General features: G+C 39.4%; 1 protein-coding gene across 5 annotated transcripts in view; it reads left to right on the forward strand.

The window, feature by feature from the left end:
* megf11 (multiple EGF-like-domains 11) overlaps positions 1–11,173 on the forward strand; it is a gene marked incomplete in the record, with an annotated part of 100,474 nt that extends 89,301 nt beyond the window's left edge. For 3 of the 5 annotated variants that reach the window (XM_024282261.2, XM_024282264.2, XM_024282262.2), the window contains 10 exon segments: positions 1,263–1,391; positions 1,943–2,071; positions 2,594–2,722; positions 2,858–2,986; positions 3,093–3,329; positions 3,475–3,647; positions 3,746–3,809; positions 7,204–7,248; positions 9,030–9,236; positions 9,448–11,173. In XM_024282261.2, coding sequence (XP_024138029.1) covers positions 1,263–1,391; positions 1,943–2,071; positions 2,594–2,722; positions 2,858–2,986; positions 3,093–3,329; positions 3,475–3,647; positions 3,746–3,809; positions 7,204–7,248; positions 9,030–9,236; positions 9,448–9,623 — 1,418 coding nt within the window. 5 annotated transcript variants of the gene reach the window in all.
* Positions 11,174–12,690: the final 1,517 nt, after the last annotated feature.

Genomic DNA, 12,690 nt, shown 5'->3' on the forward strand with positions numbered 1-12,690 from the left:
GAAGAGCTTGATTTAGATATTAAGCTTATGTAATTCTCTGTAAGTTTTTATAGTTATTTTGTTTTTTAGAATGGAAGGTGTCAGCGGTTTAGTGGTTTCTAAAATGTTTTTGTGTCAAAATGTGTTAAAAAGCAGATTTTTTTTTGGTTTTGCAAAATGAAATGATACAAATTTGTATTTTTTTTTCCAATTGTCAATCTTTACAGTCTGAAACGAGTCACATGAGACTGCTTGTCATGGTGTTGCATCTTTCTCGTTCAGATCTTTTCACCGACCATCAAGATTCTGCACTAAAAATCTTCCTCCTCACTGATGTTCTATAGATTTTTATCTCTAATAATTGATTTTTTTAGATAAATTACAGAAAGGCGATTGAAGCTTTTCAAATTCTCTTTTATGCCTTTGAGCAGTGTCTTAAAAATCAAAAATTAATAATTTTACTGAAGAAAGAGAGAAAAGAGTAAAGATAAGTCCCAATTCCTTCAATATTTTTTACGTTTGGCATCAGGTGACGAAAGGACAAAAGTGACCGTTCCATTCAAATTCTTCTTTTTTTCTAAACCTTCATTTGCATCCCTTCCTATCTCCTGTCCGGCGCACAAAGTCCCTGCCTAATGAAGCTCCCCTAGTGAGCCGAGACTCGAATCCCCACAAGCAGCATGGGGGAGCCAACCTCGTGGCTTAATGACAACCTGCTTGAAGGAGCTTGAAAGAGCTCTCAAGAAGAGGGGAAACCAAGTTAAAATGTAATCATTAAAGTCACCCGATATGAAAATGAGTCCGACCCATCTCTTTCACAGCAAGGCGCCCTCTCAGATGTTTCCAACACTGGACTATTCTCTTTATGTGTGACGTTTCATCTGTGTGCAGCTGCAGCTCCCAGATCCCAATGATTAGTGCTACCTTGGATACCATTTGTCCTGTTGTCCACCCTAAAACACACAATGGAAGTTTCGCTGGAAATGACATCTCTTATAGAAGAGTGCCAGACTGCATTGAAATATTAATTTCATAAAATATTTAGACAGTGGTCTGTGTACACGGTCTATTTTAATTCTGTGTCGCATCAGTCATTCCACTCTAGTGGGTGGAAATAGGGCATTTGTGCCACAGGAGGGAGTGATTGACTCCTCCTTTTGTTTAAACAGATCAATTCACTTCATGTCGACTCAAAAAGCACAATACCCTCTAATGGAAGAAGTGTGAACTCCACCTTACTTGTGAAAAAAATGGCAAAATATGTTATTTGACTTGTTTCGCAGTGTGTCCAAGTGGCAGGTACGGCAAGGGTTGCGCTGAGATCTGCCTCTGCACCAACAACGGCACCTGCAACCCCATTGACGGCTCCTGCCAATGCTACCCAGGCTGGATAGGAGGCGATTGTTCACAAGGTACGACTTTGCTGGTCCGTCTTTTAGCTAATTTCTCATTGTTCCTCTCCTTATTATGTCTCTAACATTTATCCTCATGCAGATTAATTATTTTCATGACCCGAGACATTCACAAGAACTGCTCTCAGCCCAAAGATGATGTAAAACACACGGCTTACTTAAATGCTTGTTGTACTACATAATGCTCTTTGATTTACTGCTCCATAGGCCAAAGATCATTACCGGAACTTTGAGCTGCCATGCCATGGGAGGATGGAGTGTCTCGTGTGTGTGTGCGCATGTGTGTGTCTGAACATACTCAAGTTACAAATAACACCACCCCTAATACATATTCAACATGGCACCCACGTCTGCTCATAATGCCAACTGTAGGTGGAGGGTAATAATCAGAATTGATTGTGTGTGAAGTGGGTGAAGGGTCAGAGTGGAGCAGGTATTGTGCTGTTTTGTTGAACACACGTCCAGGTTCTTCACATGCCGTATGCATGTCAGACACAAGAGTAATTATGTGAGAGTGTGTGTGACCATGATCTTGACTCTGACATCTGCAGTCTGTCCCTCTGGGCACTGGGGCCCTGACTGTCTCAACTCGTGCAGCTGTCACAACGGAGCCCAGTGCAGCCCCTACGATGGGGAGTGCAGGTGCAGCCCCGGCTGGACTGGTCTCTACTGCACACAGAGTGAGTTTTCCTCCCTTCCTTAAAGACACAGTGTCATCTACTGGTCAACACGCAGAACTGCAGGGATACTTTTTTTTTAATCATTTTGGACTGATAAGGGTAACAGGTCCATGCAAAGTCATAATCTGCTATTTAAGACTTTTCTGACTTTCTGTTTATTGTAAAGACCACTTCTATTCATTTAGTAATTTTAATTCCCTTGGAGTTTGTTTGTTATTATTTGTAGTACCATGATGTCAAACATAAATGAATCATTTTCTTTTGAGGCTATTTTTTCCACTGGGCTTGACTCTACCTCAGCCCCATGCTAACAGCATAACAGCGTTTTCTGCTGAAGCAGGAAATCTTTAATTTTCCTTCATTCACTTTGTCCCCTATTGAGTATGCAGTGGAGACATTGAATTGTATTGATTTTTCTTGGTCCCTAACAATATGACCTTGAATCTTTATGCTTTCTACCAGTCTTTTTGTTTCCTCCACCCATCCCATCTTTAAGATTTCTTACCTCTCCTTCCTTCCCAGGCTGCCCTTCTGGGTTCTATGGCAGGGACTGCTCAGAGGTCTGCCACTGCCAGAACGGCGCCGACTGCGACCACATCACGGGTCTGTGTGCTTGCCGCACAGGCTTCATTGGGACCAACTGTGATCAGAGTTGCGTAGGCCCTGCATATTTTAGCTCTGAGTTAAATTACCTTTTGGATGAGAGTGTCCTCGGAACACTTTGGCTCCTGCTCAGTAAGTGCTTTATTTCGAATGGATATATTAATGTACCTCTCTGCCATGCAGAGTGCCCCGCTGGTACATTCGGATACGGCTGCCAGCAGCTGTGCGAGTGCCTGAACAATGCTACCTGTGACTATGTGACGGGAACCTGTTACTGCAGCTCCGGCTATAAAGGCATCCGCTGCGATCAAGGTGAGAGGTGGCTCAGCCGATTGGTATTTAGCAGTGCATTATATCCCAAACGCAGATGTGTACACACTATTTAAATCAACCACTATCTGTGTACTTTTTTATGTAGCAGCTCTGATGATGGAGGAGCTCAACCCGTACACAAAGATTAGCCCAGCACGAGGCTCGGAGCGCCAGTCTGCAGGGGCTGTCATGGGGATCATCTTTCTGCTGCTCATCATCATGGCAATGCTCAGTCTGTTTGTGTGGTACAGACAGAGACAGAGGGACAAGGGCCATGAGATCCAGCCAAGTGTGTCCTACACACAGACAATGCAAATTAACAACACTGACTATTCTCTTTCGGGTAAGACCATTCTGATCTTAAATAACGGCATTGGTTTTAGCGGAGGATTAGTTTATGCTTGTTTAAAATGTTGAGAAATTTTAAATAATTCACTGTTTTAGAAGGTGACACATCCATCCATCCATCCATCTTTTGAACCTCTCAGAGTGTGGCAGTACTGTGGCGATGAGAAGCAGTGGAGCTGAAATCAATCAGAGCCAGAACAGCAGCATCAGCGGCAGCAACCAGTGCTTTTCCAACCCCAGCTACCACACCGTGGCTCAGTGTAATGTCGTCTCAACTATTTCCAGCAACCTGGATGGCACTTTGACACTCAAAGTAGGAACATATCCTTTTTTACTCAAGCTTTGCTCAAAGTTTCATTTAACTTCCGCCTGCTGCTGGAGAAAATAATCAATTGTTTCTCTCTTCTACAGTCAAGCACCTTAAAAAGCAGAAATGGTTCTGAGTGGAGAGCCTATTGTAACATGAACGGCATAGGTCAGTTCCACTCCTTCCTCGGCTATAACACACAGATTGGATTTGGATTTAGGGGCGCAACGTGAAACATTTTCCATTCAGGATCAAAGGCAAATGGGTCATTAATGAAGACCTTTGTGGCACTAGAATGCTGTGAATAAAAATGCAGTCGGGGTCTCTTGTTAAACATAACCTTTTGCTCTTAGAGTGATAAGATATGCAGCTGAGACAAAGAAAGAAAGCTCTGGAGAAGAGATGAATAGAGGTTACCAGGAGCTCATTAGTCCTCCTTTCATTTCCTCCACTTCTTCTGATGGCTTACATGGGGTCAAACAACCCCACCTTCAGGATGTAAGAATAGAAAAATTAAGAATGTGCATACCTAAACAGCGTGATTAGTATTATGTTGATATGACCGTACAGTGGTTACCGCTAAGTACACAAACTTGAAAAACAGGTTTAACAGATATTTGTAATGCTTTATGCATATATAAATATACATATATATATATATATATACACACACACACACATATATATGTTTATTTATGTGTGTATATACAGTATATATATATATATATATATATATATATATGGACTGGACATATGGTTGGGGTCCCCTCCGCGTCACTTTTTGATTTTTTGCGTGTCCCAATTCCTTCGTTTTTTTGACGTGCTGGCAGTTCCCAATAAATCAGGGGTCCCCAACCTTGGTCGGTACCGCGTCCTTTACCATGTCCAGTACTGCGTCCTGTACCGCGTGGAAGTGTCTCAAGGGTTGGGGACCCATGATATAATGAGAACGGCCAGCAGCAAAAAAAAACGACACGATGGAAGTGAGAATGTGTTTATATATATATATATATATATATACATATACACATAAACACACATATATATGTGTATATAAAAACTGACACGGAGGCGATTTGAAGGTCCGGTCCCACTGACTTTTGAGGCCATATCACGACTTTAGCACGGAAAAAATTTCATTCCCGTGGTACAGACCGACCGAGATGTGACCGCGGAATCGACACGCATACATGGGGTACAAAATTTGGCCAGTGTTACACGCAGAAAGAATTTTTGAACTCAACACAAAAATTTAGACCGCAGGGGACTGCATGTGGTATTAGTGGAACAGCCGTGCAGTGACTCTGGAACAACAGTGCAACAACAGTTTCTGTGCAAGATTGGGCCGTGGAGCGAATGGTGGCACACGCGCTTTGAGGCCGAAATTCGTCTGTTTAGCGGATGAGAACGCGTGCGTCAACCCGCTGTTGGTGTTACCCGTGGGAGGACGTGCTTACACGCAATTACGCAGTGCACTGGCAGAGGAGTGGCAGTGCAATGGACTCCGGCGTCTGTATCACTGCTATTTCACAAACATGCATAAAGTTAGCGCGTCTAAGCGCATGTGACAGATTTTCCAAATATTTTACCCGTGATATAGCCGTCAAATCCTGTTGGACCGGGCCTTGAACCATACGTCCCGTCCATATAAATCATAGAAATGCATACATATATATATATATATATATATATATATATATATTTCTTTCTTCGCTTTCAGCTTATCCCTTTCGGGTTCACCACAGCGAAACAGCACCTACTGTTTCGCATCAGTGATTTGGCAGAGTTTTTACGCCGGATGCCCTTCCTGACACAACCCTGTACTTGAGGGGCACAGGGACCCAGTTAGGCAGCAGCATCAAGGGTCTTGCCTAAGCAAATCCCCTCTACGTCAGTTTTTGAGGATCTGGGTGTCCCCAACTCGTTGGTTTTTGACGTGCTGGAAGTTCCTATTAAATCGGGGGTTCCCCACCTTCGTCCGTTACAGTGTGTGGTACAGCTTGGTTGTGTCTAGAGGGTTGGGGACCCGCGATTTATTGAGAATGACCAGCAAACATATACATATATATACATAAACTGTAAATATATTGATTTAGATATTGAATGTAATTTTCTGTAAGTTTTTGAGTTATTTTGGTTTTTAGAATGGAATAAATTATGCCATCAAGGTGTCAACGATTTAGTGGTTTCTAAAATATTTTTGTGTCAAAATGTGTTAAACAGCACTTGAAGTAGATTTTTTTGGGGGGGTTGCAGAATGAAATGATACAAATTTGTATTTTTTTTCCAATTGTCAATCTTTACAGTCTGAAACGAGTCACATGAGACTGCTTGTCATGGTGTTGCATCTATCTCGTTCAGATCTTTTCACCGACCATCAAGATTCTGCACTAAAAATCTTCCTCCTCACTGATGTTCTATAGATTTTTATCTCTTATCTCTTTTATCTCTATATTATATATATATATATATTATTAAAATGGGAAATACCAAAATGGGACATTATTAAAAATTACTTGCCTCATATGAACATTGAAAATGTATTGTTAAGAGGAAATGTCCACCTACTAAAAACTAAAGGCATCAAAATGACAATGACAATGAAAAATGTTATAATAAAGGCATCATTATTTTTATATTAAAAATAGCATAAAATAAAATAATGGAAAAACGAAAGCATTATTTTGTAAACAATAAACGCATGATAAAAGTGCTTTTTCTCCGTTTTTCCTAAATATTGCTTCAGAAAAACAACACATTATGTAACTACTTATGCATCCAAATCATTATGCTAAACCCACACAGTTGAAACACTTCCCAGACTTGTGAACTCACAGGAAAATATTGCATTGGTTCTTTATTAAAACAATCATTTCAAGTAGGCAGTTTGAGCACATGCCTTCAGTCCGGCAGGAGAGAGTTGTAATAATTAAAAACGGGTTTCCAGCAATGAAACATTGAGCTAAAGAATATCACTTTGAGGATAGTTTTTGCTGCAGAGTTAAGAATTATTGTTTAGATCTGTGCCGTGGCAGTGCTATAGAGGAGAAGACCACTAGAAATGAAAAGATAAAAAAATATGAAAACTGTGGAGCTCAAAATTTCCTTTTAAAAGTTTGCTTTTGTTACTTTTGCATTGCTCAGAAAGCTTTTTTTATAAATATATTTGTCAATAATTATGCTAATTGGCTTTAAAATGTGTTGCTCCGCCCCTGAATCTGTTCAATAATGTCTGATGAATTAAGCTTATCACACCACCTGCTTTTAGATGGGTTTTATGATGTGTAAAGCCATTTTCTTTAGTTATTTTGAATCAGATAATTTATAAATACTACTTTAAGTCAGTTTCAAGTCCGATTTGCAGCTTTTGTTTAATTTGGGGCTCATAATTTTGATTTTAAGTGTGTCTGTGACAACCTGCATGTTGCAAATTGCCTATTTATCCTTGTGTTAAATGTCTATTATAGGTTGTAATGGTGCAAGAATGGCTTGAAATTAGTCAAAAGTAGCAAAAGGTGCAGGCAGCGACGTGTGATGACTTTGTCCTCTTGTATTTTCCCAGAGGTTCAACAGGGCGAAATACAGACTCAAAGAAGCTCAAGAAAAGGTAACGAATTAAAAGTAGAAACATTTTGTTTTTATGTCTTATCAGACCTACACTTCATGTGGAATCCCGTTCAGCTTCGCTGACAGTATAATTACGAAACCCTTTCATGCTGAACAACCCATGCAGCAAATTTCCCATTTGGGGTTTCCCCCCACTAACTGTGGCCTTTCACTGACCCACATTCCTACATCTGTACAGTCACTGTGATTTATGGGAAAACTCTGTACACTTTGGACAATATCACGGTGGGCGGAGATTTTCATCTAACGCTAATTGCTTTTTATGGCTCAGTGCCTGATACGTCACTTTGTCTACCACACTTTGCAGTCAGTGGTGAATGTAAGGGACCCAGGGGTGTGACAACAGCGGAGCGGTGGTCTCTAATGAGGCCGCTTATCAGACTGATGAGACTGTTATGGATGAGATGAGCTTTCCCCTCTCTTCCCTTTGTACTTTGATTACTGTACCACCATTAGTTACTTGTCAGTGTGCTTTTATTCTACATAGGACTGTGACAACTCGCATTGTTGTGAATGTTCTTCTAGAGTAAAACTGACATTGATATTAATCTGTCATTTAAACATTTATAGGTGTCTGACCGCTCTATTTTGTAGAGCGGTCAGAATCAACAATTCCAAAATTTCTCCCAGAAGTTTCTGCGTAAAACCAAAGTGCATCACGAGATTAACAAATACAGACCACAATGTAAAAATGTATTTAATTTTTTTTAATAAACCATCCAAGTTTTTATCTTCAGAACACAGTGGACTCATAAATAGTCTAGATGAAATGCTTATATTTATTAAATGTTTTCGTGATGTACAATGAAATCTTAGGGCTACCATAAAAGAAATTAATAAATAAATTTACGAGAATAAAGTAGTAGGAATATGAGAAAAAAAAAGTAAATTTACTCTGTTGCAGAGGTGCATTATAGCCAATGGATTCCTATGATAAAATGAAACCTTACAGCACCATAAATGTCTGCATTGGTGGGTTTAGTCTACACGTAATGTGGATGGAGACATACACAACTATTTTGAAAAAACATGGCTTTTTCAAAGTAAAATTACAACCTTTTTTACCAGGGGTGTGTATTGGTAAGTGTCTGGCGATACGATACATATCACAATACTAAATATATCACAATATATCAAAAGACAGCACCAGAGACAATATTTTGCAACTTCTTAAAGTGTAAGACTTAGACAAAAACAAGTTTCAGTACACTTTCCAAGTTCAAACAAAGTTGTAATACTCTCATTTAGCTCTGAAACAATAACAGTGAGGCTAATAATAAGTGAAAATCAAACACACAAGATCTTGTCGTTGTTTTGGTGTTGTGTATGGCTGCTGAATTATGTTCAGTGTGCTGTGTGCCAAATAGTGGTCAGGGCTTTAGTGAAAAACAAAGATGAGATACTGAACCACATGTTTGCCTGATAGCATTTTAAATTGATACAAGTATCAGCGACTGAAGTATCGTGATATTTTATTGAATCAATATTTTCCTACTCCACGATTTTTACTCATAAATGTATGACTCTTTTGGTAAAATCACATTTTTATTTCTCAGACTTTATTCTTGTAAGTTTTATTTGTTTATTTTATGGTGGGCAGCCCTAATATCCCGTCATAGTGATCTCATATTTGCCGTTTATTAAAAAATTAGTCAGCATAGTGTTCGAATTGCTTTTAGAATCCAGGGCACTATGCTGTTTTTAGTTTGGACACAGCCTTTGTGTGTGAGTGAATTCGTCCTTGTTTTGTGACTTTCACAGATTACGTCAAGAGTTCCATGTGTAGCAACAGCTCCTGCTCCCTGAACAGTGATAACCCTTACGCCACCATTAGAGACCCACCAGGGCTGCCTTGCAAGCACACAGAGAGCAGTTACGTGGACATGAAATCCCCCTCCCACAGAGAAGTGCCCTTTGGCGGCACCGCCACCCTCCTGGGCACTGTGAGCAGGAACGTCTATGATGTCGGTGAGTGCTTTATTGCTGTGGTGTGTGGAGCTCAGCAGGGCTCTGCAGCTTATGCTCCACTTATACTGTTCCATGCTGCGCAACCGAAAAGGGTTTGTAAGTCTTGAGAATGTGATCCGCCGCTCTATAGAGAAAGCCCATCGTCCTAATTCCTTTTCAGTCTCACAAACATAGTTACCAGTTTTCTCTCTGCTCTTCCCGCCCGAACCAGAACCGACTGTAAGCATTCTGCAGGGACCCAACGGAATGGCCACCGGCTTCTCCCAGAGTCCCTATGACCTTCCGTGCAGCAGCCACATTCCCAGCCATTACGACATCCTCCCCATGCGCCACAGTCCGACGCAGACAGCCCCTCCATCTCCAGAAGACCCCAGCTCCCTGCTCTAGAGTGCACATCCTCCACCTGACCCCAACAGTGTGCAGGCAGCTGGGAAATCAGCTTTCAGCAAACAGCCTTCCCGTTGTTTCTGTGTGTGTTTGATAAGAAGCTCAGACTGAAAAACAGCTTCTGGATCCCAGTCTCTTAGGCTCTTTCTCACTCTGTTCTTTCAAAACTGTATGAATCTTTATTCTTTTTTCTCAAGAAGGAGGTGAAGGAGGAGCGAGTGTCCTACACACCAGCGACCATTCACCCATTTCATTTTGTAAAGGGATGGCTCTGGCTACCGCCTGGCGTGTTTATGGAGCCGTCGAGGTGGAACAGGATTGTTCCGAACACCGCAGAAGGCAGAAGCCGTACATGAATTGGGTGGACAGTTTATTTGCAGGATGAGAGCTGTTCCCTTACTCATTTTTATCCCGTGATATAGATATCATACTCAAGAGCAGCCAAGTGTTTATAATATCTCTTAAACAGTGATTGCCCCCGCAGGAGGAAGATTATTACAGCCTTGACAGTGTTTGTAAGGATTTGTAACATACAGCTACTGCAGCAGATGCAGATCACAGTACCTCGAAAATGAACTCCGAAGTGAAGGATCGCTGGAGCAAAAGGGAAGAATTATCTGTTTTGAATGTGTAGTCAGAGGACGCATGAATGAGTACGAAATTAACGCAGTGGTTTTGTAGTCACTGTTCAGTAATTATGTCACAGTTTATACTAATATAAGCTAAGATTTCTTGTTAGTGAGGCCGTGTGTGTCCGGACGTGCCCCGGTCCTTGCGTTGTGTTACACTGAGAGACATCGAGTGCGTCTTAAAGTTTGGAATATTTTGACAACAATAATGAAGTGCTCCAGTCTTGTGTTGTTTTATCTGTGTTTTTTTTTTTTTTTTTATCCGCAAATGTCTTTTTTTTTTTTTAAAGAATAGATGTTGGAAATAATTTATTGCTTTGAACTGTTATGGTTTGTATTTATAAAGCTAATTACTTTACTTGTTAATTTATATTAACTGAAAATGTTTTTTATCAGTGTGATATATAATAAAAAAAAAGATGAGCATGATCAGATAATGAAAGCCACCTTTGTAGATAAAACACATTTCCTTGTGAGTTGAGTAGTTTCATTTTGTGCATTTTTTTAACTCACAAAAAAATCTCTTTTTGTCGATTTGTGAATAAAAGAAAGCAAAATTTTCCATCAGCTAATGATGAAAAACACCCTGTGCAGCATTTACAACAACCATATGTATAAAGTCAATTTCTACAAATATTATCTTTGTATCAGGATAAATATTGTTCATTCTTCAGTGAATCAGTTTGTTCATTCATTATGTGAAGTCCAACTTACGCCCTGTTGAAGCAATAACATGTTGACAATCGATGCACAGTAAGTGTTCCATCAATGCCGGACATTCTGCCATCTTTGACCAGTATAGTGACGGTTTATCAGACTTTTTTGTGACTGTTTGTCCTCTTAGTTCCTGTCGTCTCAGAGCTGGTTGTTGATTTGGTACCTCAGTTTGTTTCAAATTAAATGCCCATTCTGCGTCAGAAACATGTCTCGGTCAGGTTAATACCTTGATAGAAAATGAGTTAACCTGATGTATTGTAAAGTTTTACCAGTCAAGAAGTTTTTAAGTTCTTGTTGGTGTATTTTTTTTAAAACCTTAAAAGTTAGAGGAGTCTAAAAATTGATATTACAAGCAGAGGCAGACTAAACTATTTGGGAAAGGTAGGTGGTTGTTTAGAGTTCTGCACTATGATGGACCCTCATCTAATAGAGTAAAGTTTGAAATCTTTATTAGTTTGTTTCAAATCACAGGACTGACTTGTATAATATTTCTGACACTGTAAACATTCGCCGCCGCTTCGTGATTCAGCAGATCCGTCCACGACTGCATCAGTGCAAATGATTGAATGAGACCAGAGCTGAACATGACTGGAGCCATAAGGTGGTAAAAAATAAACCATAAAGGAAAATGAAACAAGAAAATGAAAAGGTGATTGGATCCTTCCTGAAGGAAAACTTTTCCAACGAAGGTACAGAGTCAGCAATGCTGATCGTAAACAGTTTCAACGTATTTGCAGAGGCAGCACTACTTTTCCTGATGACAGTACATATTCAAAAGTTACAAATTAAGGAAACAGCATTTCATACATGCCATATAATTAAATATTTCATTTAAATAAGTGATCATTTCATATATAAGCTGGAATTTGATCATTTTTATAACCACAAAAGTGATTCTCCTGCTTCTTTCCATATGTTTTTCAGCACGTAAAAATTCAATCAACCTTTTTGTAATTTCAACAATCTTGATAAAATGTTCAGTTCGTTCAGGAAATGACCGCTTGTATTTTTGGGATTCATAAACTTTATAGTTTTTGAACAAAATATGCTCATTATGAAATGAATGAGAAAGTCTTCCCTTCAAATTTCAAAATTTTAAGCAGATTAGCGACAACCCTTTAAATGTATTCACGGGCTAAATTTAGCTAATATTTTAGCCACATGCTAACGTTTTTGGCTAATTTGTTATCTACTGAGGTTTTTATAGGCTAATTTAGAGAATAGCTTCTATTTTAGCAACAGGCTAACGTTTGTTTTTTTTTTTGGCTAATTTAGTTAACTGTGGAATTTAGAAGATTAGCTAGTATTTAAGCAATGTGGTAGCTTTTTTGGCTAATTTGGAATCGAGGCTTTTGGGGGCTAATTCGGAGTTTGGTTCATATTTAAGCAATACACTACATATTTTTGTGAATTTGGCATGTATTGTAGATTTTTTGGCCATTTTACTACAATTTTTTCAGAAATTTAGGTCAACTTCAGCACTCTATATCATAGTTTTTTTTAATGAAACTTCCAGTCTTTTAGCAAATTTAACATTTAGATAATAGCATTTGTATTTTCAGCAAAGTAAATTGCAACACCTTCAGGAAAAACGCTTCAGCATCTTCAGCGACTACTGGCATTATCGCAGGTAATACAACTTTTCTAGTTTAACACTGTTTTACAATCTCCTATAAACGTTTTCATTGAAAACTCCTAACTTATCATTTGGAAAAAAAAAT

The sequence above is a fragment of the Oryzias melastigma genome, linkage group LG6 (assembly GCF_002922805.2).
Source record: "Oryzias melastigma strain HK-1 linkage group LG6, ASM292280v2, whole genome shotgun sequence".
Classification (NCBI taxonomy): Eukaryota; Metazoa; Chordata; class Actinopteri; order Beloniformes; family Adrianichthyidae; genus Oryzias; species Oryzias melastigma.